Raw genomic sequence first — 27,795 nt, 5'->3', positions numbered from 1 at the left:
CAATGCATCTACCAACAGCCCCGCACCCCCAACCCACCCGTTGCCCGGTTAACCCTATGATAACCACAACCTTCTTCCACAGAGCTTCCTGCCAGCAACCCCCCCCCCCCCTCCAGCCCACCCTCAATCCACATCGGCAAACAGCACGGCGCACGAACGGCCACAAATGCCTGCGGGCTACAGCAGAGAGGGACGTACGTGCGTGTACACAAATGCGCGTGCACGCGCCTCATTTCTTTTCACCCCCCAACCCCCACCCTCTTTTCGGCTGCTCCGCTCCCACTCGGTCCCCTTGCTTGAGCAGAGCCCCACCCCACACATCTCACTCACCCGCAGCCCTCCCCGCTCTGCCGAGCTCCTCCGCCACCCCTCACGCGGCTCCCCTCCCCTCGCCGTTCTCTCCACTTGCTCGCCCCCCCCCCCGTCCCACCCCGCTCGCTCGCGCACATACTGAGCATGAGGGCAGAATGCTAATTCGCACGCGTGCGCACAACCTTGCTGATGAATGCACGTTTGAACCCCCGGCACCTGCTTCTTTTACCCCCTTCAACTCGCGCCTCCCACTAAGGAACGGCACCTCTCGCCGTCGGTCGTTCCTCGCCTCCCCTCCATCCACCTGACCCCCTCCCCCTGCCCCCCCCCCCCAACCACTACTCTTCCTTCGGCACACGCAACGCAAACGTGACAATTCAAAGCTCTACGTTTACCGTGTGTGCACGGTCACAGCCACTGGTCACAGGCACCCCGGGAACAATCTTTTACGAGGCCTCCTGATGGCAGGCAGGCAGATGCGCTGGGCTCGTTCATACGTGTTGATCCCATGTACCGATCTGGCGCACGCCGTACTCAAGCTCGCACCGTTTTAGCGATGGAGCGTGCATCAATCGCGTGCATCAATCGCGTGCACGCACGTGATACATACACGCACTGACGGTGCCACACGTGTGTGTGCCTTATCTTGCATGGGCATAGTGACCTCATTACATACTGACACATTGGTCTCGTGAACTGGTTAAATATGTATGCAGATCTCATACAGGGTGATGTGACACGGAACAAAGACACAGATCCCCTGTGTAGCCGTCGACTTTTTGGGGCAATTGCTGTCCGCGAGCACCTAATGAAGGCCGCTACAGCACACAAGGGGGTGGGAGTGGCCAGCACCACGCCCGGCTGCCTTTGTCCCCACGTCGCAACGTTTACACATCGCACCAGGTACTAATTTGAGGCCGAGTCGACCTAGCGGAGGCCCAGGACCGGTTCACGTAATCGTCACCGATCTCGGCCGTGGGCGGCAAGCGAACTCTGGGTCGCTGGATTCGTAGCGCGGCGCCCTAACCGCTACGCCACCGCTCCCCACGCACGCGCACGGGGGGTGAGTGGGGGGGGGCGACTGATCTGACGCACGCGCTGGGCATTGCTTGAAGCCGCGAGCGCACGTTCACGTGGGAGCCGCGGCCCACCCCGCCCCGCGCGCACGTCTTGCCCGAATCGCGTTCGCTGTTATTTTGGCTCGTGCTCGGGCTAACTTGCTCGCGTTGCACAGTCAACGTGACATTTAGAAAGCGGCAAGGAACGTTGTTGCGAGAACAGCCTCCTCCACCCCCCTCTCTCTCTCTCGCATCACCTCTCACCTCCACCCGTCCCTCTTCTTCTCGTGCTCCCTCACTGTTCCCCCCCGCCCCTTGCCCCCAGCCTGTAGTTATCTTTCTCTTGTTCTGTCTCCCCCCCCCCCACTCCCCTTTTCTCTCGCTCCCAGTTCTCCATTAAAAAAACATAACGGCATCTCTAAACCATATGCGTGTAATTTTACCCCATTTTGATCAAGGCTTCCCCACCTCCCTCCGCCTTTCCCTCCTCCTCGTGCTCCCAACAAATTGTCAGCAGCAAATCAACCCCCGGAGCTCCGTTGGGGGTAAAGCCATTGCTCTGATTTGATTTGTTATTTAGAATCCCCGATGAACGAGGGTGGGGCTTGCTTTTATCAGGTTATAGGTGAATCGGAGGGACGTTTGTAACAAAATGTTCGAGGCTGCCCACAGATTTGAATACAGTTACTCGCAGGCTGTCCCCAGATACCGCTCGGAGCTGTTAATTACAACAATCCATATTTCATTTTTAAATGCAAGACATCTGGATAGGCTAGCTTGAGAGGTTTCTCTCACCAATCTTCATCATCCCGTGATCTACCCAGTGCTGGATGAGGGCCTCTCCAAGCTCGCTGCCACCTCTCACGATCCTGGATCCTGCGACATAATAATCCACCTGGCGCCTGCCCATGAACTGATTCCATCGCTCCATCTCTTGGGTAGACGTGCCCCACCGGACGCGGCTTGTCCCGCTCCCCTTCTCACGCCTATATTGGTACGTTCGTGGCAATTAGATATTTGTAACAAAAAATTTCAAACTTTTTTATTTTAGGCCTTTGTTTTGGAGAGCTCAGATGACTGCATCGATTTCTACCGAGTCAAATGCATTCTCATATACGACAGCGATGGGAACAATGGTGGTTTTAAATGAGTCGGGTTGGTTCGTGAACGTCTCTCTGCATGTGGTCGATGGTAGAGAAACCTTTCCTAAACCCTGCTTGCACCCGTGGTGGAGTTGGCCTCTAACTTGTTTTCCAATCATCTTCCTGAACAATTTTTACACGTGCGATAAGCAGGTGATGGGTGTCTAAGCCAGTTTTATCTTAACGAATGGCATTTTTATTTTCTCCGTCAACGTTACGTGAACAAGTCTGCTAATTTAACACGTAGGCTATCGCGACCAATATCATCCGACAGCCTGATGAAGCAAGTTGCAATTACCGGCGAAACGACGTACTCGGATTGTAAATGTTGTGGCTTGGCTCTCCAACACACCGGTGTGCTGTACTAGTGACGAATTGGCACGTTCTGTTTACGTGAAAACCTTTACTAGTTGGCTGTGTCGGGTGGTGGCGGGGTTTCACGACACATTTACGAGATCTAACCCAAAAACTTCTATTATGGAAGTCTGCTAATGTTGTCCCAGTAGTTGATGAAGTCTACAGTTTCACGATCCGGCCTAGGAGCGTTCCTGTGTAGCATTCAACGAAGGGCAGAGTTGACCTCTCCAAATGTGGCACCTGGAACCCTCCTCTTCATCAGAAAATGTTTTTATTCCTGGGTTGTTATATACTATAGAGATCTGAATACAACTCCTCCACTCATGTTTGACCATACTTCACCACGCCAGCCCTCTGCAGGTTGGTGAAGAAAACGCGCGCTGCCTTGGCTCCTGCCGAGTACCTCATGGGTGTCTATCGAGTGTTCTATGGCTACTGGTCTCTTCTTTCTCTCAGATATTCATACTTGTAAGTTGTTGATAACGTGCTTACATTCTGTCGCATATAGTCGACAATTCCAGAAAAGCTCCTGACATTTTTCGTCACGCATCCTTAAGATACTTCAGCGATTAAAATTTGGTTTAGTATTCTAAAAAGGTATCTTTAAAAAAATAACATTCTAAAGTGATTTTTTTTTTGCACATTATTATGTTTTCAACCAAATGGCATTTCTTCCATCCTGTCAAATACTGCATACCTAATGTCTTCATTACCAAGACAGTGCATAACGAGTTCATGTACTTAGCTGATGCTGTCTCTAGTGCCACCCCCTCCGACTCTCATCCCTGCGTGTCATGTGACCACGACAGCCACAATGCGGTGCAAGACATTTAACTTAATTCAAGTTTTGAAGAGAGACAAAAAACGAAGGCAATGTTCTGTTCTGTTTCAAGCATGTCAGCCTATTCGGCTGGATCTGAAGAGTGAAAGATGATAGCTGCGTGTTGGCCAGGTCCGAATTTGAAGTGGATATTCGGTGTACTGCTTGTTTGTTTGTTTATGCATCAATCTACCCACGTGACAATATGACCAAGTCCTGGGAGTGCGCTTCATTGTTATACGCCTACGCTCCTCATACTCCTTCTAGCGTGTGCGAGGAGTGTTTTGCGCCTTGGGGAATCCCAGCAGGACCTTTTCGACAAGGAACTTGTGATGTGTTTTTTTTATCATTTCACATTTGCATTATTTAAAAAAGAAAGTCGTATTTTTTGTTGTTGCATTTTTACATTCGGTTATGTCAGACTTCGCTCTGGGAGCGGTGTCCGAGGGACGTTTTGCACCGCGCATGATTTTAGTCCCACCGTATGTAGCTAACCGTGCTGTCATTGGTCAATGGGTTTGAGTGTGGTCCCTAGCTCGACTCAGATGAAACTGAATGCTTGGTGGTGACGCTGCCTGGTTTTTCATACCAACCTTGAAAGGTGTTCCCTACCAGCACTTGCCCCGTAAATCTATCCAGGTTTAAAGGGTGCCTTTGTGAGCGCTTGGTTTCATGTGTTTGTGTTCATGTGTGAGTTGGGCGGGTGTGCATGCACACCATGGGCGCCACGGTGGCTAGGAGATGTTAACTACCTCGCCTGGTATACAGGAGGTCGTGGGTTCGATCCCGACCCTGACGCCTGCTGTATATTTTGGAGTTTGTGTGTCTCTCATCATCATCACCTTTGCGAGATGTTAACTACCTCGCCTGGTATACAGGAGGTCGTGGGTTTGATCCCGACCGTGACGCCTGCTGTATATTTGGAGTTGCGGTGTCTCTCTCTTGCCCTGTGATCGCGTGGATTTTTCTCCGGGCCCTCCGGTTTTTCCCTCCACACGACGTGCGTTTCGAGTATTTGGCTGCAGTACATTTCCACATGGTGATAAGCAGCCGCTTCGTTGAGCTATCATTTGTGATAGCCAGGTCGCTTCTGAAGAAGAGCTACACAGCTCAGTGGGACGTTACCCGGTCAAAATAAAAAATAGTTTTGTTTCGTTCAACTCTTAAGACTGGTAGAGCATGTGTACACTTCACCTGATGCAAATGCAGGGTTGAGTCATACGAGGTAAGGCCCAAATCAGGCCCAAATGCCAATTGGCAATGGTGCCGTGATTCACAATATAATTTATCTTATTCAGGTAATTGGAGCTGAGTTTCATCAGCCGAGTCTGTTCCGACTTCTGTCTATTCATCTGTTCAGCGTAATTGGTGGCGTCCAAATGTTGTTACGTGCACAAATGAAACGAAATGCTGTACCTCCGTTGCGGAATGGTGGCCCCAATAATGATTACATTCACGGAAATTATATTGATTTGAGGAATTGCAGACTTGTGAGCCTCTTGGCAAATGTTTTCAAATTGTTCGTGAAGGTTGGGGAACAAAATAATGGTCAATTTAAAGGCCAACTTCAACCACAAGGGAAAGCCAGTTTTGGAAAATGTCTACCATTGACGTTTTAAGCAAGACAATATGGAAAGACCATGATATGCCGCCGCTTTTGTAAGCTAAGAAAAGACCATTTGATTCCGAGGACGCTGACGTAACCATCGAAGCTTGCAGATGTGTAGGCTGCTTTATATTTGGAGTTTGCGTGTTCTCCCCATGGCCGCGTAGATTTTTCTCCGGTCCTCCGGTTTTTCCCTCCACATTTCGAATCAACGTGCGTTTGGAGTATTTGGCTGCAATACATTTCCGTGTGATAAGCCACTTGGTTGATCATGAAAAGTGCTAACTTAGTGGGTCTTACTTGGTTAAAAAAAATTGTTTAGTTTATAGTTTAATGTGCGTGCACAAGTGGGGAATGGTAGTTTAGTGGTTAGTGCACTGCGCTATGAACACGGTTACCCGAGTTCGATTTCCACTCACGACCAACAACAGTGGTAAATATTTGAACCGGTTCTGGCCTTCCTCTCAGTCTGTTCAGCCTTAAATGAGTTGCTGGTGCGGTGTGTAAGCATTAGCAATGGGGAGACAAAGGCGGCCGGGCGTGGTGCTGGCCACCCACCCGCATTGTGAGCCGTGCCGGCCTTCACAGGTGCTGCTACTCGCTAACAGCACTTGCCCCAGCGGTTTGTTAAAGGCTATACGGAGGGATCTTTGGCACCTGAATATGGCCACGTGTGTTTCTACGTAAGGCTACGTGTTACTGTCGAGGTTCCCAACCGTTGCTTGTCGTGTACCCCCATCATCGTTGGCGTAGCTCTACCAGCAGATGCATTCGATATTTTAACAATTTTTTATACTGCACAGACGCATGTGCATGTATAAGCCATAAACAAAGGGACAAAGACAAAGACCTCCCCTATAACCTCAACAGACTGTTGAGGTAAGTGCTGTTAGCAAGCACCTACTGCAAATAAGGAAAAATAAAATTAAATTTAAATTTCTCTTCAAATTATAAATACAGAAAAGGCTCCATGGGGAATGGAGGGTTAATCAAATGTGCAGGTTATCTGAGACTTTCACGCATGGTTCACCACATTTCCCGAGTATGTAAAACTTTTACAGAAAGTAACTAAGCCAGTGTTTTAACTAATGATATAACAAACAATATACTCTTTTTACAGATGCACTCGCCAGTCATCTTGTAGAGCATTCTAAGTTGATTGTAGAGAAGCAGTGGGGCCATTTATCTGAAAGCGCCGTGCGACGTGGCGACCGTCTTTGTTCGATGGCTTCTACCAAAAGGCCGCTGCGACGAGGTTGACCGGCGTTCGCGTGATGGTTCATATGCCTCTCGTTGTTGTGTCATGGGTTGTTGTTGTCTTTGTTGTGCTTTCTCTGTAGAAGAAGGTGGTCGAGCAATTAAGAAAGGACCTGGTGAACAAGCAGCACCAGCGGCAGCACGGAGCGAGCGGGGACGTGCAGCCGCATGCAACCGTACGCGATCGCGTTCCGCCGCACGCCGTTTTCACTCGCGCCCACAATGCAATGCAGACGAGCGTGCTCGGTCACGTGCAAGTCGCACAGATGCACGCACACGCGCCTGGCAACGTCGCAACCTTTCGATTGATTAAAAATCATCAAGCGATTTTAATCACCAGAATCATCTTTTCTTAAGCGGATGTCATTTTCTTGTACAAACTTTGCTTTTCGTGCCCCATTAAGTGAGGAAGTGTGGACAGATTATTGGCTGGTGTAGGAAGTGACATTTGGCAAACAAGGGAGACTAGGCACTCGGTTAGAATGGACTGAAATAATCATTTCAGGACGAGTTTAGACTGTAAGAGGACGACCTCTCGGCATCTTCACTTGGACTCTGAACTGGCAAAGTAATTTCAAGTTAAAGAGTGGTAAACGTTTGTGAGGATTGCCACTTTCCAGGTGTCAGCGAAGTCAACACATCTATACGGGCAGATTACCTAACGCCACTGTGCCCTTAATCGACAACTTTTTAACTTTTTACTGTATAACCATCATTGAATAATCGGAATGGGATGCAACCTCGCTGGGTGGTTGTTATTTAAATTTTGTCAGAGCCACAGTGGGCTAAATTGACCCAGGCTTTGGAACATTCTGCTCCACAAATTAGAGATTTGTCCAAGGTGTAGTTTTTTTAAGAGCAACTCAAAATTAAGGTTTACTGAAATAATATTTTGCTCACTTGGGATAAATAGTGATTCGGCCCGGGGAGACGCTTTGCCTTTGTCCCGACGAGCGTTTAAACTCATGCCTTGAAGACGAACGAATGTCCCCCTTTTGCAGAAGATGGTGTCACGGCCACCTGTCGCGATCGCCATTCCGCTGGTAAAAGGCGGCTCCCACAACGCACAGCAGCAGCAGCAGCCGCCACCACGGCAGGTCGCTCCAGTCGCCCCCGTCGCCCTTCTTGCTCCGGTTGCGCCCGTCGCTCCCGTCGCGCCCGTGACCCCAGCGGCGGCGACGTCGCTAAGTAACGGGCAGAAGACCCCGCCGCGCGTCGAAGCGTCGGCGCAGACTTCTCCCGGCGTTCATGCAGCACCGCATAGGAGCAAGCAGGTGGGCACGAGCACAGGGATGTGTTGAGTGCGAGAGCTATTCTCACTTGAGGCCGGTCTGAAATGGCGCGTGCAAACATTGATCAATTTCAGACATTTCACAACAACAACAACAACAAAAATGTGACTAAAACCGCCTGTCTGCTCTAAACCCAGACTGGATTTCAATTAGGCACACTTCTCTTTCTACATTTGGCAGGTGTGTGTAACCCCTTCACTCATTTATCATGTCACCCAAGGTAATTTCGTTTAAAAAAAAGTTGTGGTGAATGTATTACCTGTGTGCGCACTGCTTGGACCATGTCACCCAATTACATACAATGAATTTTAAATAATCGATCTTTACACAAACGATTTGACGTTTGCATCATTTGCGTAAGAGTGTATCTCTAAATCAATGCTTCATTACGTGCCTCATGTTAGCATATTCCTGGCGTCATTGGTAAACAGCTCCCACTGGGAATGCTCCGTAAACCTATCCATCTACAATCGCCACACCCTCTACCGTTCCCCTTCCTCACCCCTTGTTTTTCGCGAGGGGCACTTGGGACGTTACGGAGGTGCTCGCGAATAGCAAATTTCGCGTATAATTATATTGACCGTAGCATCATCGTAATTTTATCACTTTATCTCATCACATGATCTCATCACTTTCTCGAATCACAGTCTCTCTCATCTCATCGCTTTCTCTCGATGCAGTCGTGTAGCGTTCCGGATGCAATTCACGAATATGAAGTTTGTGACTAACGAGGGAATGCCGTTATGTTTTTTTCCCCCCCACCCCCTTGCTTCACAGGCTCAGGTCGGTACTTCCCAGGTGCCTTTGCGAATTCCACAATTCCCGGCAGTGCAGAGACTCGTGGGTAAAAGTCTTGCCATACTTCCGGAGGTAATATTTTAAATCTCACACACACACAATGTGCGTTCATTTCATGAAGCGGTCATGACAAGGCATTAGCCGTGAGCTGGAATTGTATCGCTGTAGTTATTGACATGTGAACCTTATGGCGGTACCCCAGGGTAATAACACAGCACCCCGGCTCTCGCACAATGTCCGTGATGCAGTCATGTTTAGTCTGTTGATGGTCGACGATGCGGCAATCGGCTCATCTCAACGAGCTGTACACGATGCACCGCTACGGTGCGTACCGCGAGCGTTCAGAGTTTCAGCGCTATCGTCCTCGCTGAGTTTCGACACCGCGCAGTGGCACTGATTTCGGATTGATTGGTTCCCCAGTCGTGGAGTTAAGTACACCCCTGGAAAAAATAGTATCACAGAAATAACACATTTAATTGCCTCGGCCAGTTTGTTTATTTTGTACCCCAGGGGTTACCGCCATAAGGATCATATAACCTTGGATAATCCTTTGTTATCCAATTGACAAATTATTGTTTTTAATGTGTGGGTTTGGAAGTCTTCACTGTGCTTCACACACAAGGCTTAGGAGTTGATTAAAGTGGCGTGTATCAGTCTGTAGCGTGTTAAACAAACAAAACACGCATGAAATGTCCTGTCCAATATTTTGTCACATCCATTCCCGTGCGATCATTCACCCACCCCCTACTTTCTCCAACTACCTTTTTCATGGTCCGCAGATCAGACCCAAGCCCCTGGCTTCATCCCCCAGTGCCCAGGAGAGACCGCACTGCAATGGCAAGAGCGGCAGTGGGGCTCATGCGCGTGCGCTGCACGCTCACGTCGCCAACGGCACAGCTGGCACGACTATCAAGAGCGGCTCCTCTGTGGATGAGGCCAAGGTGCGTCTGTGTGTCTGTGTCACCGCTACTTAGTGGTGCATTGCGGTTGTTGTTTGTTTATGGCTAGCGTAGCGGTTAGCGCACTGCATTGTGGAACCTGTCTACCCAAGTTCGATTCCCGCTCACGGTCAACACCAGTGGCTATCATCTGTACCGGTTCTGAGCCTCCCCTAGGTCGACTCGGCCTCAAATGAGTACCTGGTGCAGCGGTGTTTAATTATCGCCATTGGGGAGACAAAGGCGATCGAGCGTGGTGCTGGCCACCCACCCCCTTGTGTCCTGTTCTGGCCTTCATAGGTGTTCGCTAACAGCACTTGCCCCAACAGTCTGTTGAGGCTATAGGGGGGGGGGGCCTTTGTCTCGTTGTTATGGGCTTATACATGCACGTGTATCTGTGTTCGAGTGCGTGTGTCGAGTTAAAGAGTTTCACGTGAAACATTTCACGTTTTTTTTTTTATAGCAGAATATCTATTTGTACTGGAGCAAGCCGATAAGCTATAAAGCGCTTTCACAGATGTCCAGTAGGGGCACAGGGGTAGAACGTTACAACAACAAGCAATACAAAAACACGATAGGAGTGCAAAGTATAGGGAAACTGAGGAAATCACACACACAAAATTCATATCAAACAAAACAAGTTCTCTTTTACCAAATAATACCCCCATGAGCTATTAGCTTATTTTTCACAAGCGACCTAGCCACAATTGAAGGCTCAACGAAGTGGCTTATCACGTGGAAATTTACGACAGTCAAATACTCGGAACGCACATTGATTCTAAATGTGGAATGGAAAAACCGGAGGACCCGGAGAAAAATCCATGTGACCCGGTGAACCCCCCGGTTTGGGCGTTTTCGGTTAGCGCCGTGCACCGTGAACTCCCTCACTTTGGTTTCATTCCTCACCGGCCGTACTCCCTGCTTTTGTTGCATTTCTCCTGCTGCTTGAAAGCGCGGCTCTGCTGGTCCCGAAGCGGTCCCATTTGGCATTCCAAGATCGGCTCGAGGTGCAGATCCGCGAGGCTCTGAAATTTCGGCCGCCCCCTGCTTCATCATCCACCCGCTAATTTGTTTTGAACAAAGACAAATGCGGGCTCGGTGTAGGATAGGCTTTTTAAGGAACAACATCTTGTGTTTTTTTACTTTTCCACCATGCCACTTTTAACATAAACGTGGCCGTGGAGTTGAACTTCCCATATACTAAAGGTGAGTAAAAAACGTCGTCATCAATCGGAGAACGTGTCGCCGTACCCGCGCGTGATGTTACGACTGGCTCCGAGTTTCGGCCCGGGTTGAAGCGTGCAGCCTCCCCTATGAAATGTTTTTGCGGGCCTGCTTTGAGGGCTCACGCGGTGTCCAGTCAGCCCACAAGGGCTGCTGTGGAGGAGCCTGGGCCAAGTGAGAGTTGAGTTTTAGTCTGTTCAGTTTATTGAGCCAGTGGGCCAGGATTGGGCAAACTTAGCCCCCACTTTTCACCCGGGGCAGCTGGAGAGAGCAGCACAGACTTAAGTGCATCTAGCCTAACATTAAGACTAACAATAACAAATTTAAGAAATCGCAGTTCAGAAAAACGTATGCAGTATTAAAAATAATAATTAAAATAAGGCTTCCAGTGAGCATGCAAATGCAGCACTTGTTAGTGAGTGTGTGTGCCAATATCAAGAGGTGTTCTCCAATAGTTGACTATGCTGACAGTCTGTTTACAAGGTTTAAAGTTGTTTTTTATGTTACGTGTAAGATGATGTATTTAATTTAAGATGTTATGTTTCAGCAATAGTATAGTTGCACAACATGAATTACAACCACGTAGTTTTTAATTCTAATTCATGTACACCACATTGGCAATTGATTCCTGAACCAGGTTCCATTCTTTCTTTGGGTGAATTGGCTTTATATAACCTGTGATCAGAATCGACAGACTTTAGACAGTACTGCCAGCATGGCTTTTAGCCACACAAATCCATGTGGGCTGTGCCTTTAGAGGATCTGTCGAGCTAAATTAGAAGTCTCTGTGTACCTGTGTTTGTTTTGGTAAAAGCGGTGCAAATGGAATTTATATATCATTTAAATGCAACATTTTAGTAATATCTTGTGTCATTAGCGGCAAAGACTGGTATTAAAAGTACATTTGGTGATATGGAGCAGGTGCAAGCAGACGTAATGTAATTATGAACAACAGGATATTATTATTATTTACTTACAGTATGTGAAACGTTGCTTTGATACCAAATTCGTTTGACTGCATAAAAACAGTCTTTATAGGTGATTTTTTTTGTTTAAATCACACACACACTGCAGTTTACAGGAAGCAATTCGAGACGATGTGCGTGTCGGGAAATTAGCAGAAAACTGTTGACGGGACATCCGAAGGAGAAATCGGCGCACAAGCAGGGATAGACAACCAAAGCACCTGCACAGGAGTGGAAGCGTCTGTGGCATGGACGGCCAGCAGATTGGTGACACCAACGTCTGGAATTCAAACGTTGGTGTGGGGGGAGCTAAAAGGGTTTCCAAGTTCCATCATGTGCGGGTTAACAAGAGGCTGAGAGGAAGGCAGCGGTCACTGGGTTTTGGAGGCTCTATGATAAGGTTCCACATGAGATCACATTGGATTAGGGTCGCAGGGGTAACTTGGGCGATTCTAATGAGCACAATATTTAATGTGTTTCTCTTTTGAATTGGAACTTTGCGACGGAGATTGAATGCGTGCCTGCGTCTGTGAACGCATGATTATGTGACCGAGTGTGCTGGCGCTAGAAAATGCGCATAAATTGGCAGCTGTGTTATTGTCAGAAGGGGTAAAGCCTTTTCTTCTTTATATATCAAACTGACAGCTGTTGTAGGAGCGTTATGCATCCCAGCAACCAGGGTTGAATATTGGCCGTGATCAACGCGAGTTTTGATGAAACTGCTGATTATGTGCCATATGGTCAACATCGGAACAGCTTTTTGTGTGTTCGTTTATTGTCCTTTCCCCCGCACCTCCGATTAGCACGGTTGGCTACGTACAGTGCCAAAAAAGTTTAACATATACACACGCACACACAGACCATGTCGCGGAGACTAAAACAGCCAAGCATTGTACCCTGCAACTAAAGAGAGAAGATCCTTGTTTTCTGTTTTAATATGTTTCGTGGCACGCGTGTGCGCGTGTGTGTGTGTGTGTGCGCATGAATGCCCGCAGCCCACGCCGACAAGAGTGCAGGTGGCCCCAGGAAGGGGGCGGCTAGACGGCTCCTCCAACCACGGCCCGTCGCCCCATCACGGCACGAGCGCTCATGGCCGGTTGCCGCCGCCACTGCCGCACGGCATGGTCCATCACGCACGCTCCAGGATGTCGGACAGCGCCGAGGTGAAGCCCCAACGTCTTTGGTGGTGTATGACACATCAGGCTTGTTTATAAAAGACGAATTCTGCATCAGTTGCAGTGGGTGGACGTGCCTTCGCATCTGCAGATCCCACGGTGTGGAATGCCAAATTAAATGTCTTCCACTATTTAGTAAACTTTTAAAAACCTTGTTTTTAACACGCTTTTATTTAACTCACTCTGTCTGTTGTTGTTGTTGCATCCTCAAATCTTGTAACTCAATTTTTACCCACTTCCCAATGTGGTATCGACTGCAAACTTGGTATACTTATGTCATACTGATGACAATACTATATTCTATCATAAAAATTTAAATTTATATTTTTAAACATTCTTTTTTATATGTTATGTTTCGGCTTGGGTCTAATTGCCCATGCTCAACTGACGTTGGCTGTAATCGCCCACGGTCCCTTACATTGTGGCAAGCTTCGGGGCCACTTCCTGGAGTCGTGGAGTTCTGCCATTACTAGTACATTTCATTAAAGCGTGTTTAAAAAAAGTTTTTTTGTTACATATTACTTATTTACTTGGGCTAGGGCTCCGTGGTGGCGAGATGTTAACGTGCCTCACCTGCTATACAGGAGGGCATGAGTTCAATCCTGACCCTGATGCCTGCATATTTGGAGTTTGCATGGTTCTTTCTCTCCCCGTGGTCACGTGGATGTTTATCCTGGTCCTCCGTTTTTTCCCTCCACATTTAGAATCAACGTCTATTTTGACTTTGGCTGCGATAAAATTCTACGCGATTAGCCACTTCGTTGAGCTATAATTTGTGGCCAGGTCACTTTTGAAAAACAGCTGCGTATCTCAATGTAATTTGCCCGTATTGAAACGGCTGTACACCGTATGGACCTGATAACTCGAATTCCCTGCACAAGAATACGGATAAACCGTATGGGTTGACAGATATGACACTGTGTCGTCTGGCTAAAACTATTCGCCATGACATCTGGCAAGCTGTACTCTGCTGCAGAACGGGAATCCCACAACGAAATCTGTGCCTGGCTTTATTCCCCCATACTTTGGCCTGCTACAGATACATTGCCTTGTACCACGAGTTGCTAGTTGTAGTCGATGTGTGGGCTTGCGTTGTTGCGTGTACACATGCTGCACATTCATTGATATACAGAATCAAAATATGTATTGATTTTTTTATTGTTTTATATTTGTATTATTTTATTATTTCCCTTCTACGTGACTTTACCGAAAGAACCAAGAATATGTATTCATACTCGAGGAATCCGATGAACTGTAAAGCTCTTTTCCCACAGATGTCCGGTAGGGGCACGTGGTCAGAACGATACAACAACAAATAAAAAAAACACGGTAGGAGTGCAAAGGATAGGGAAGGTAGTAAAATCACTAAATTCTATTTTTTATTTTACCAGATAAAGCCCAATGAGCTTATTATCTTCTTTTTCAGAAGCAACCTGGCATGAATGTTACGTGCGTACGCATGCCTTAAGCATACACACGTAACATCTATGTGTATATGCATTCCTTACGGATACTCATACGCATGCATATGGTATGCATACATGTTGTTGGATTCAACAACATGTATGCATACCATGCATATGGTATGCATACATGTTGTTGGATTCAACAACATGTATGCATACCATGCATATGGTATGCATACATGTTGTTGGATTCAACAACATGTATGCATACGCATGCATATGGTATGCATACATGTTGTTGGATTCAACAACATGTATGCATACCATGCATATGGTATGCATACATGTTGTTGGATTCAACAACATGTATGCATACCATGCATATGGTATGCATACATGTTGTTGGATTCAACAACATGTATGCATACCATGCATATGGTATGCATACATGTTGTTGGATTCAACAACATGTATGCATACGCATGCATATGGTATGCATACATGTTGTTGGATTCAACAACATGTATGCATACGCATGCATATGGTATGCATACATGTTGTTGGATTCAACAACATGTATGCATACGCATGCATATGGTATGCATACATGTTGTTGGATTCAACAACATGTATGCATACCATGCATATGGTATGCATACATGTTGTTGGATTCAACAACATGTATGCATACGCATGCATATGGTATGCATACATGTTGTTGGATTCAACAACATGTATGCATACGCATGCATATGGTATGCATACGCATGCATATGGTATGCATACATGTTGTTGGATTCGTATGTTTGTATGTTGAACTTCTTCTTTCGCACCGTGTGTCGCCAGCCGCGCTATGTGGAGGTGTGCAGGGACACGTTGTAAAGAGGTTCAATGTTTGGCGTGTGACGCTTTGCCAAAGGACATCAGGGACTCGACCTCAATTGAGATTTTAAACGTTCCTATTTAAGAATGTTTTCTCCTTATTTTATCCTCGGCTCTTGCTTTTCTTTTACTATTATTATTAGAAGGATGTTAATCGCTAGGCTTTGATGCTTACCTTTTTTTAATGCGCTTTGCGTACAGCGCTCTCCGATCCACGGACGACGAGCGCTCTATATGTACGAGTCTAATTTATGATTATGTTTGATGCGCCGTGTTGATGATGTGCAGAAAGTTGCCTTCATGGTGGCTCTGGGTCTGGCCACACCTGAACACGTCGAGGGTAAGGGCTCCCAGAAAGCACGCTTGTCATTGCAGGCATGCAGCACACACACGCATGCAGCACACACACGCATGCCCACACACACGCATGCCTACACACGCATGCAGCACACACGCGCATGCCTACACACACGCATGCAGCACACACGCATGCCTACACACACGCATGCCTACACACACGCATGCCTACACACACGCATGCAGCACACACACGCATGCCTACACACACTCACTCAATCTGTAATACACACGGCACATGCGTCACGTAGCCTTGTGCATGCTGTTCGTGAGCATCTCGGAATCCCGCGTTCGTCTCACCCCTTGATTTATTTTGGCGAATAACTTGAACTCCGCCTCGATGTGTGTGCATTGCCTCCGCCGTGGCACGCGCGTTGAGGTTTACACTTCGATACTCTAATCATTACTAAATTATATTATATAATCTTCACGTAAATACCTGCGGTTGTAGTTGTATTTGAGCTCGTTCAAACGGCTGTCTTTACTTCTTTAACAATGGATAATAACGTTTACAGAAACCCTCTATTTTACAAATGTCCATGTTTTGTATTCGGAGCCTATATATCTTAGTGCACCCCAATTTGTATGTATGTTGAACTTCTTTCGCACCGTACGTAGCCAACTGTGCTAATCAGAGGTGCGGGGGGAAGGACAACAAACTAACCACAACAAGCTGTTCTGATGTTGACCATGTGGCACATAATCAGCAATTGAAAGCACGCGATCCCGTGACCGCCTTGGTTCGATGGCCAGCCAAAAGCCGCTGCGAGGATGACCAGATATGAAAGCAGCAACCTGCGTTCTATCCCCCCGGCCACGGCTAACACGAGGCCGTGCCCGATAAGCAAACTAGTCCTGGGCCTAACCTTCACTAACTTACACTGACCAGCGTGGTGAAGTATGGCCATACAGCGCAAATGACTGACACGGAGTTGGGGTGCCTTCTCACCCCCTTAGTGAATTGGCATAGGGCTGTAACTTATTATAAATCCCCGTGAGCTAACTCGGCTGCTTGAGGTTGATATAACGAATGAGCAAAGCGTGCTATCTGCGTTAAAGTGCAGGTAAATGCAATAGTGTCTTGGCTTTAATTGTAGATTTCTTTCAATTCATGGCTTTACTTACACATTTTGTCGTGAGGTGACCTGTGACGACGCTGCCAAATGCCACGCTCGACTTTCTTGAAAGATGCCCTGTATATAAAAAAAGAGAGAGACGCGCCAATTAAAGAATAAATAACACGCTCACTGCGTTGTGTGCTACGTCGCCAGAGCTGCAGAGCCGGCGACAGGAGAGAAAGCGACGAACGACAGCCAACCCCCTGTACAGCGGAGCGTACTACGAGCCCGAGTGCAAGCGCGGGGCAGCCAGCTACCTGAGCAGCAGCTCCTCCGCTCACCATACAACGAGGAGGCGAGGTGTTTGTCGCAGGCAGTCACTCTGCAACACCGCTGCTTACACTGCGCAGAATCGCAACGGGTGACGGGGTGGTAACACGTGTGCGTCACGTGTTGACATCCTTTACCATGTTATCATCGTTACGAAAGTAAAAATAAAGACTGTGCACGACCACACCGAAGTGAACACACAGTCCCTCAATAAAATTGCACATTGAAATTGAACTATCGATACATGGGTCAGGATCAAAGTTACAAATCGCACGTGCTAAATGTGGTTGTATCCAGCACTAATCTCCTGCTTCAAGAAATGTTTTTGAAGGAAGATTTAAGATGTTCTTTGGTGGGGTAACAAGGTGGTCCCAAAACGTCGGTGCTGCAACGGAAATACACAACCTGCCCCTTGGATTTGAGCCGAACCGATGTGCTTAGTGAGCCTAAGAGTGGAGTTACGCTTTTCCACACAGCGTTCCGCTCTGCTCTTTAACGCATGCGATGATCGTCGGCGGTAAACGGCGCAAACGTAGTGCAGTGTCGCCTGCAAGTCATCAGAATCGCAGGTTTTTTGTGACGTGGAAACGTTTTTTTCCCAGAAAGTGCTTTTAACAAATTTGAGGTTTTTTTTGGGTTAGATCGCGTAAATAAATAAATAAATGTGTCGTTAAACCCGCCACCACCCGACACAGCCAACTAGTAAGGTTTGTCACATGAACAGAACGTGCCAATTCGTCACTAGTACAGCACTAGTCTATAGTGTATAGTAGTGTAGTGTACTAGTACAGCACTAACCGGTGTGTTGGAGAGCCAAGCCATAACATTACAATCTGAGTACGACGTTTCGCCAGTAATTACAACCAGCTTCATCAGGCGACAGCCAGATTTGTGGAGAGTCCACCTGTCTTGTTCCTTCTATAGAGGCATAGATGTGGTGACCACGCTTCTGCGCTCTTGCGCAAAGTGGGGGATGGGGGGGTTTAATGTTTAAATATAATTCATAATATGAAGTCTTACACAGCGGTACTGGTCGGTAAATGTGGGATTTTGACTTCCCTGCGATGGCCATTTCACAACTCGACAGCTTCTATTGAGCAATAACTTGCCCGAGGACTGCGGAGCGTATGGTCCTATGTAATTTGGCGGTGTTGTAAATACAAGTGGGATACGGTATTCTTTATGTACATATTGCGTTTATATTAATGAGCGATGGAGACAATAACTGTTACACTCATACTCATCTTATTACCATACAGCAAATTTATATTTGAATTGCATGTATCGCCTAGCTGTATGTTAAAGTAATATAAGCCTTGGGGGAGCTGTATTAACTTTTTTTTTTAAAGAATATTTACATAAGGCAACTGTCATCTTAATTACTGCGATAACTTCAGGCTTAGAGAAAGCTCTCTGTTGCCTTCAATGTCACACAATTTTACTACACGAATGTACAAATGCGACAGTTTTTTTTCTCTCTTAAATTCAGTAAATGTCGCAACTGTGGTTGTGATGAGGAGGGGGATGTGTGTCGTAAGGCATTAAACTTACATCTGTGTGTGTCTGCACGTTTTTGTTTGCGTTCTGTTCCAGTTCCTGACGACCCTACGTGGCGGGTGAGTACCGTTCATAACTCACGAATGTCCCCGCTGTTGGATACATACAACAACCCAAGCTTAACACGTTACATATGCTGAGCTTAATACACAGCAAATGTGTGCAATGCACACGCGCACAGCACAGCCGCGTTCTTTTTTTCCAGAACATCCCGAATCGTGACGAAATTCTTTCCGACAAAGTTAATTTATCTGGGTTTCCTAGAATGATAACAGCGCATAGCAATGCTGGGCCATGCTCGTGTGCTACGCGTGGGAAACTCAATTGTGTTTAGTTTGCAGTATATCTGCATGCCCATGCACACAAGCGTGTACATTGCACGCAGCGTATGTGCATTGCTTTGCCTCTGTCTCCCTATGTGCAATATGTGTGTACTCTCTTGCATGCAGGAGTACATGCCCCATGTACATATGCGCGTGCGGGTGCTTCCGTGTATGAGCGGTCGTGCAGCGGTCGGCGTGCTGCGCTCCGAACCCGGCGACCGGAATTCGATTCCCTCTCACGGTTAACACCAGTGATAGCGATTAGCTGAGCCGGTCCTGGGCCTCCCCTAGGTTGACTAGGCCTGAAATGAGTATGTGGTGCGGTGTGTAAACATCGCCGCTGGAAAGACAAAGGCGGCCGGACGTGGTGCTGGACACTCGCCCCCTAATGTGCCTTGCCGACCTTCATAGGTGCTCACTAACAGCACTTTCCCCGACAGTCTGTTCAGGCTATACGGGGTGTCTTTGTATTTCTTTTGTATGTCTAAATGTACGTAGAACCTCCGTGTGTGTTTGTGGCCAAAGGCGGACGAGCGCGAGCAGCGCCTGCCACAGCGTTCCGTTAACGAGGCAACGCTGGGGGGATCTTTGTCTGTGTGCAGGCGGAGGCGGAGGAGTGCTGCTGTGTCTGCAAGCGGAGTGGGCTGCTCCTCACGTGCGACGCTTGCTCCGGCCTCTATCACCTCGAGTGCCTAGAGCCGCCCCTCAAGGCCACCCCACGCGGCGTCTGGTTCTGCCAAGAATGTCAGCAGCAGGCACGTGGCAGTCGCGGGGTTGGGGGGCGAGGGAGATGGGGGGGGGGGGGGGTCGGCGGGAGGTCGCGTTCCTCGAGCCTCGATCGGCTTCACTCGAAGACCGGGTTCAAGGCAACTGCTTGGGACCTAGGGGCCGCCGTACATGCCACTCGAGCCTTTGTGTGCGTGGTGGGTGGGGTCAGCGGTTCAACATTCCCATTGCGAACCGTGCATGGTGGCCCCCTTTGTCTGTGATCCGCGTGCAGAATCTCGCGTGGGTGTGATGGTAGTCGCGTACGAGGCGTTGACGATGATAGTCGCGTACGAGTCGGGCGTGTGCAATTCCCCCACCTTGTCTAAACCGCCACCAGCTCTCGGCAGAGCTGAACGCGTGGACGTATCGTTGCGATGCGGTGGTCACAGTACGCCAGTGTGTTGTTAAACATTCGTTTTCAGCCTTGCACGCTTATTCATATTGCTCTGGATTTTGTTGAAATAAGGGCAGCGAATCGTCGTGCGTTACCCATTGGAGGATCACCTATTTGACACACGCCTCATATTCAAGATGTCGTACGTGATTTCGCTCGGCACACGAATGCACCTGTGTGTGACTTGCACCGTGCGCGCTCGCACGCCTGTGTCTATGTGTGTGTGTAGGGGAGCGGTAGTGTAGCGGTTAGCGCGCTGCCCTATGAACCCTGCAACCCGGGTTCGATTCCCGCTCACGGTTAACACCAGTAAAGATTATCTGAATCGGTCCTTGGGCTTCTCCTCGGTCGACTCAGCCTAACATGAGTACCTGGTGCGGTGTGTAAACATCGCCACTGGGGAGACAAAGGCGGCCAGGGCGTGGTGCTGGCCGCCCACCCCCTCGTAGTGCCGTGCCGGCCTTCATAGGTGCTCGCTAACAGAGCTCGCCCCAACAGGCTGTTAATGGCTACGAGGGTGATCTTTGTCTTTGCGTGCGTGTGATGCGCGCACCTCTACGCGTGCGGCATTGCAGGGCTTTAAGAAGGACGACGCCATGCTGTGGCCGGAGACCCTGGCAGTGGTGCACGCGTACATCGCGCAGAAAACCAGTGAGCTCCCGGCCACTTGCCGCCATCGCACTCGCATCGCTCGGTGTCAAATGCCACATTTCCACTTCTGCCACTGAGCCTCGTGACTTTTGGCTTTTAACAGCCGCGTCAGAGCACGCACAAACGCCGTCACCGTCGGGTGTCTGTACACGTCTCCATGCGCGCGTGTGTGTGTGTGTGCGTGCGCTTGTGCTGTGTGTGTGCGCGTGTGCTGTGTGTGCCTTCTGCTGCTGCCGCCGCTGCTGCCACGACCTCCGTTGCTGCTGTTGCCGCCACTACCGCCGCTGCTTCTACTGCTGCTGCTTCTGCTACCGCCACTACCGCCGCTGCTTCTACTGCTGCTGCTTCTACTGCTGCTGCTTCTACTGCTGCTGCTTCTACTGCCGCCGCTGCTTCTGCTGCTGCTTCTGCTACCGCCGCTGCTTCTACTGCCGCTTCTGCTACCGCTTCTACTGCCGTCGCTGCTTCTGTTGCTTCTACTGCTTCTGCTGCTTCTGCCGCTGCTGCTTCTACTGCCGCTGCTGCTTCTGCTACCGCCGCCCGTGTTTCCCCGGTGCCCCGCGAAGCTAAAGAGGAGGAGCGTCGTCGCCTGCTGAAGCGCTCGGCCGAGCTGCGGTGCCAGTGCGAGGCGACGGAGGGACGCGTCTCCACCGTGGGGCTGCTTATCACGGTGCGCGCTCCCACGAGCTCCCCGCGGCGCACACAAAGACAAAGATCCCCCGTGTAGCCTTAACAGATTGTTGGGGAAAGTGCTGTTAGCGAGCACCTGTGAAGGCCGGCACGGCACACGAGGGGGTGGGTTGGCCAGCACCGCGCCCGGCCGCCTTTGTAGATGTTCCATAAATGAATATTGCGATGCGGTTCCACGATGTTGTCGTCTCATCCTGTTTCTTTTTCCTCCAGCCCTTGGATTCCCTCGCATCTCCCTCATGTCACGTTTTCAATCTCTCACTCTTGCCCCTTTGTCCTCTTTCATCCCTCATCAAAAAGCTTTAGAAGTTGTTCATGCCTCTTCACAAATCCTCAAAAATATCAGAATCTTTATTTCGACTGCAAGAGGAATCCCAGGAGCTATGAAGCTATTTTTTTTCCCCGAATGTCCAGTAGGGGCGGGTCATGAAGTTACGACAACAAACGATACACTCAGCCTCAAATGAGTTCCCGGTGCAGCGGTATGTAAACATCGCCACTGGGGAGACAAAGGCGGTCGGGCGTGGTGCTGGCCACCCACCCCTTGTGTACTGTTCCGGCCTTCATGAATGCTCGCTAACAGCACTTGCCCCAACAGTCTGAGGCTATAGGGGGGGTCTTTGTCTCTTTGTTTATGGCTTTTACATGCACGTGCGTCTGTGTTCAAGTGCGTGTATCGAGTTAAAGAGTTTCACGTGAAACATTTTTTTATCAGAATATCTTTTTGTACTGGAGCAATCCGATAAGCTATAAAGCTCTATCACAGATGTTCGTTAGGGGGCGGGTTGAAAAGTTACGACAACAAACAGTAAAAAAACACGATAGGAATGCAAGATTTAGGAAAGGTAAACTAATCACGAAAAAATTATATTTTTATTTTACCAAATATAGCCCACTGAGCTATTAGCTTTTTTTTTAGAAGCAATTTGGCGACGAATTATAGTGGCTTATTAGTTGGAAATTTATTGCGGCCAAATGGTATATGTAATCTAAGCGCATGTTTCTAAATGTGGAGGGAAAAAAACGGAGCACCCGGAGGGAAAAAAAAATCCACGCGACCACGGAGTGAACCCTCGCCACTTAAAATATTCACCAGTGTTGAAACCCCCATCGCTTCTCAAAACACTCCCATCTCTTCTCAACCCTCATTACTTTGTCATCTTATTGTGACAGACACGGCATCCCATGTGACTTGGGTATTATAATCCTTAAGTGATCGTAACTAAGACCTATTCTGTAGTTGTTACATTTTATATTTCCCAATGAGAATGTTCCCTATCACGTTTTAGTTTTTTTTTCCCCGCACTGCCTCGCAACGGAACGCTCTTAAACAAAACCGCCGCTCAAGATCACAAATACCCAACGGTGTTCTTCCCCACCTCCCCGCGCGCAGAAAAGCGTCGAGAGCCGCAGCGATCTCGTCGCCAAGGAGGACCAGAGCCGCGCTTCGCTGGAGAGGCTACGGACGCTGCTGGCTCTCGTTCAGGACTCGCGCTCGGCGACGGCTGCCTGCGCCGCCACGCTGGTGTCTCTGTGACGTACTCGAGCTGCGCGGACGCGCACGCGCACGCACGCACCACCAGACGCGAATTCACAAATCTCGGAGGCACGCACACTCGGGTAACACTTGCACAGTCACTCGTGCACACGGTTCGCTTACAGTTACAGTTGGGTATACGCGCGTGCGTGCGTGTGTGTGTGTGGCAGTCCCCGCACACTTGAGTGAGCTCGCAGATATGTGGACGCACAGGAATGCTTGCAACGGGCACGCCTACACAGGACACACCACATGAACACATACATACAAACAACCATGCTCACTCGTGTGTGCTTTGTGTAGTCACATGGGAGCACGTGCACAGGCGCTCCCGCGTACGCATGCATGAAAATGCTTGTACATGTATACATACACACACGCTCATGGGCACAAAACAAAGATCCCCCGTATAGCCTGGACAGACTTTTGGGGCAATTGCTGTGAGCGAGCACCTATGAAGGCCGGCACGGCAGGGGATGGGTGGCCAGCACCGCGCCCGACCACCTTTGTCTCCCCAGTGGCGATGTTTACACACCGCACCAGGTACTCATTTGAGGCTGAGGTGGCCTAGGTGAGGCTCGGGACCGGTTCAGATAATCGTCACTGGTGTTGGTGGCCGTGAGCGGGAATCGAACTCGGGTGGCCGGGTTCGTAGCGCAGCACGCTGACCGCAGCGCCAACGCTCCCCACACGGGCGGGCACGCACGGGCACACACGCACGGGCACACACGCACGGGCACACACGCACGGGCACACGCGTTCACACGCACGTTCACACACGCACGGTCGCACACGCGTCGGAGTGCGGTAACACCCGGCATGCACGCTTGCTCGCGTTGGGAAGGGCGCGAGCAAAGGCACGCCCAGGTGTGTGCTTGGTCTGTGAAGAGATGCAAAAAAAAAAAGTTTTAAAAAAATCCTCACAAAAATATATCCACCCAGTAGAAAGGGGGTGGCATTTGATGTCATCGTTATTTTACAAAGAGCTATTTCTATGAAGACACAAGTGTTAAAAATTACGAGATGGAGAGTTTAGAACAAACCGGCGGGGGGAGACGAAATGCATTATCAGTGCACACATTTTATATATACACACACACGTGTAGCTATGTACAAAATCGAAACGCTTGATTTAAAAAAGGTAATTTTTTGTGGTGGAAGGCAGAAACACTTATAAATTATTGATTATTTATGAGTCTTATTTATTAGTGGGTTTTTTTTACGTAACTTGATTTATTGTTCTCCGTGATGGTGCTTTACATGAAACAACTATGAAAGATAATTTTTATTTTTTACATTTTTAGCATTTTGCATGGGAAAGGGGAAGGTGAGGGGTAGGGGTTCGGATTTAATGGCCGAGAGAGAGAGAGAGGGAGGGTGTGTGAAATTTATTAATGACCTAATAATACATTGTTGCCATAGATACAGATTTATGTTGCTGTTAGTGTGAATATGAAATCTGCTGACAAAAGTCCCACTGCAGAGTTGCAAAAAAACTGCTTTAAATATAATATTAATGTAGTAAAAACCCTCCCAGTAATGAGGGGTAAGCCTCTTACCCCAAGTAGGCGAGTAAACCGAGGCAGGGAGAGTGACCAGTGTTACGTGAGCCGCCGTGCGATTGGCTCTCCCGCATCGTTCTGGCCAGTCGCGTTTGTCGGACACGGCGCCAGCAGGGTGGCGATGGGCTTGCGGCGAGACGGGGGCGAGAGTGTGCGTAGTTATTGACGTTATTAATATTACGATACGATTAATATTTCACGTTTTGATATTTTTGTTTCCCAGCCCCCCTTCTTCCCCCTGACAAAAATGGCTCCAGAGAACAAAATGACTGAAAGGAATAACAAGGAGTGTGCCCTTGTAACCGTCCGCATTAAAGGTTGCACGGAACGCGAACAAAAAACGACAAAAAACTAAAAATCCAAATGTATGTTTTCCTCGTACGTCTTTGTTACGTTTATTTATAACGCAGTGTTTAAATTTTGTTGTTGTTGGTATTTCTGCTGCTACTCCGCACGCTGGGCGGTGCGTTAAGCACGCCGGGCCACGGAGGTAACCATATCATAGATTGTTTCAATGCTCGAGTGATATCTGGTGGGGGGGGGGGGTGATCGATTGTTGTGATGGAGCAAATATCTGTTCGGTTAAACCACCAACGCCCCCCCCCCCACCCCTCCGTTCGGCTTGCCCACCACCCCATCTTCATACCACGGTTACGTTTCCACAACGACAGGCAGCTACCACTTGGATGAGCCACGGTGACGCTGCTCGTGACAGGGAGGTAATCGTCACGTTAAGCCTTTCCCGTTCCGATGACGTCTGCGAGTTGCAGCGCGGGGGTCCCGTTGACCGCCGAATCTCGGAACGTCTGAGCGGCCCGGCATTGACTTTACTTAGGGAGGCGGAGTAGCGCCGTTGTGTCTCAAGACGTCGTTACTCACCGCAGAAAACCATAGCGACACGACCGCCGCACTCTACGATTGCCGGCGCCAAACTGTGCCGCACGCCCTCCTGCATGGCCTTCTGGGAGCCTCGGTAACGATAAAGATATTTTATTTAAGTTTTTTTCTCGATGTATTTTTCCCCAAGTACTTCATCGGAAAAGAAACGGACGTACACACGTACACACGTACACACGTGCACACGTGCACACGTGCACACGTGCACACGTGCGTTCTCGGAATGGGAAAGGGTTATAATCGTAGTTCTGAAGCATACTTTTGAGGCGTGATGGAAGTCGAAGGGAAACGCAGGAGAAATGTACACCACCTCATCTCCGGATATCTCGTCTGCGTTGCTTGGATCTAATGCCACGGTCTGAGTAATGGGCACCCAAGTACCGGCGTTGTTTTGGGAGGTCTCGTGTCATGGCTTGAGTTGAGCGCTGCGTTGCCGAGTTGTCATTTTTTTGCTGCCGCCCCAATTTATGTTGAAGGGAATTTCAGTTGTTTTTTTTATTCCCTCCAGGAAAGCCTTAACAAAAGTGTACATTTATCTTTCAAAAGGGTTGCTTGGCGATGCCCAGGTCAGTTCCAGTTTAGGTACGTCTTTCTTTTTAACAAACATGACAAAACGTGGAGAAATTGGTGAAAGTTCATCACGCGCGCACGGGAAGGGGGGTTGGGGGGAGTTCTGTAAAACCAACGCGTTCGCTCGCTATCCTCCCGACAGGCTGCAGGTGTCTCTGCGCTCCGTGGCCCTCTCCCGAGATTCTGCATTGCAGGAATTCTCCGCCGTGCGGCTGGAATTCATCGTCACGCTTGTGTTACAGTTCTAAGTTAGGGTACCATACAGGGGTAATTCACACACGCGTGGGATCAATATAGTCTGCATTTTACTGAGCAGCTGTTGTTGAACAGTTTGACAGAGAAGGGGGGGGGGGGGGAGTGTTTGTGTTCGATACGAAATGCCTCGTTCTTCCCAGCCGTAGGAGAGGAAACATCCCGAAACATCGTACACGCCGTCAGTGCAACTGCGTGTTGGATGTAGATTCAAGATGACTAAACAACTCGGACGCGATCCGAGGTCCATCTCTACAACCAGCGTTAAAACAAAACGAAAATGATTGAACGTGAACTGGCTTCAAGATGCATCTTGAAGCATGTGTAACGTGACACTTGTTTAAACACACGCAATCTTGTCCCTCTCTAAAACATTAATTTTGTCTGTAAAATAAAAGTATTGTGGCCAAACAATTATCAAATTGGTTTGAACGTTCAAGAAAAGGTTTTGAAAATGTTTAACCCAGCCAAAAAAAAAGTGTGTACATTTTGCTACTTGTAATCTGCAGCCACTATGCTTGCAGGGTTTTAAAAGTGGACTTCACACCAGCGATGCGACTCATTAAGGCTTCGGTTGGGGGGTGTCGAAGGTGGTCATTGTCGGAGACGAAACCCCCCCCCCCCCCCTCCTTTGGGGTCCACGCTTGGGCCAGACGTGTCTGATTATCCCCACCTGGGGAGAGCGGGGAGAGCGCGGAGAGCGAGGCGGTGGAGCGGGCAACCGTTCGGGACCATTGTGCAGGCACGGCCCCATTCACGCGAGTCAGGAAGGTCAAAAAGAGCGTGGTGGTCGGCGTCTTCAGTCCGCAGTTGTGCATACATTCGTGTGAGCCCAACACGCAGGTTCCATAACTGGCGCGTACTTGGCAAATGACGCCTCTTGGGACTCCGTTTAGATCGGTTGCCATTCGGTGCACTGGGCAGGAGAGGTCAAGAGGTCATGAGCCTTTGCCCAACGAACTCGGCGAAGAAAGAAGGAATAGGTGAAAATTGTTGCCAACGTTATTAAAGATGACTTATGTTTTATTGTGGAGACACCTATGTAATGCGATTGTAATTGCATGCAAACTCATCGTGCGTTGCAGTGGAGCATTATGGGTACGAGCAGTTGTAAGCAGAACTCAATTCTGTCTCCACATACACGTAAAAAAATATATGGTCTGTCTATTAGCCTATCAGTTTTCCAGACCAATATTATCAACAACATTTGTTTAAACAAGCGAACTCTGGACCAGTTGTGTGTTTTATTTCTATGGGGGTGCGGGAGAGGGGGGGGGGAATTATAATCGTCACTGAAACATATATTCTGCGTTTGTTGACCAAGTGTGGGCACGGCTTCCCCCAATCAAACGACAGAGACCGGTTGGAGGCTTGTGCTGTGTGTCAAGCGGGAAGGCGTCACGCCTGCAGTGTCAGCTGTGACTTCAAGTTGTTTGTCGCGTGGACCGAGTGAGGAAGGGCCCCTGGGTACTTGGGGCCTGGCGAGTGGTGGGGGGAAGAAGCCAGCGCTTGGCTGCTTGGCGCACGGTGGTTTGGTTTTGTTTGTTGTCCTTGCCCCCCCCACCACACACCTCCGATTCGCACGGTTGGCTACGTACGTGCACGTAGAGGGCATTT

At 48.8% G+C, this 27,795-nt stretch overlaps 1 protein-coding gene across 2 annotated transcripts in view; it reads left to right on the top strand.

The window, feature by feature from the left end:
- Nucleotides 1–26,600, top strand: part of LOC133340910 (PHD finger protein 21A-like) — a 45,986-nt gene extending 19,386 nt beyond the window's left edge. For both annotated transcript variants that reach the window (XM_061549404.1, XM_061549412.1), the window contains exons 5-16: nucleotides 6,636–6,728; nucleotides 7,554–7,826; nucleotides 8,622–8,714; nucleotides 9,422–9,583; nucleotides 12,765–12,932; nucleotides 15,521–15,572; nucleotides 16,861–17,007; nucleotides 18,571–18,593; nucleotides 19,460–19,612; nucleotides 20,595–20,670; nucleotides 21,237–21,340; nucleotides 22,754–26,600. In XM_061549404.1, the coding sequence (XP_061405388.1) occupies nucleotides 6,636–6,728; nucleotides 7,554–7,826; nucleotides 8,622–8,714; nucleotides 9,422–9,583; nucleotides 12,765–12,932; nucleotides 15,521–15,572; nucleotides 16,861–17,007; nucleotides 18,571–18,593; nucleotides 19,460–19,612; nucleotides 20,595–20,670; nucleotides 21,237–21,340; nucleotides 22,754–22,897 (1,488 nt within the window). In that variant the 3' untranslated portion in view covers nucleotides 22,898–26,600. The remainder of the gene's footprint in view (nucleotides 1–6,635; nucleotides 6,729–7,553; nucleotides 7,827–8,621; nucleotides 8,715–9,421; nucleotides 9,584–12,764; nucleotides 12,933–15,520; nucleotides 15,573–16,860; nucleotides 17,008–18,570; nucleotides 18,594–19,459; nucleotides 19,613–20,594; nucleotides 20,671–21,236; nucleotides 21,341–22,753) is intronic.
- Nucleotides 26,601–27,795: the final 1,195 nt, after the last annotated feature.

Source organism: Lethenteron reissneri, chromosome 2, assembly GCF_015708825.2.
Source record: "Lethenteron reissneri isolate LAM-NWPU_2019-01 chromosome 2, ASM1570882v1, whole genome shotgun sequence".
Taxonomy (NCBI): Eukaryota; Metazoa; Chordata; class Hyperoartia; order Petromyzontiformes; family Petromyzontidae; genus Lethenteron; species Lethenteron reissneri.
Note: the sequence above shows the minus strand (reverse complement) of the source record. Positions and strands in the feature narration are given on the sequence as shown.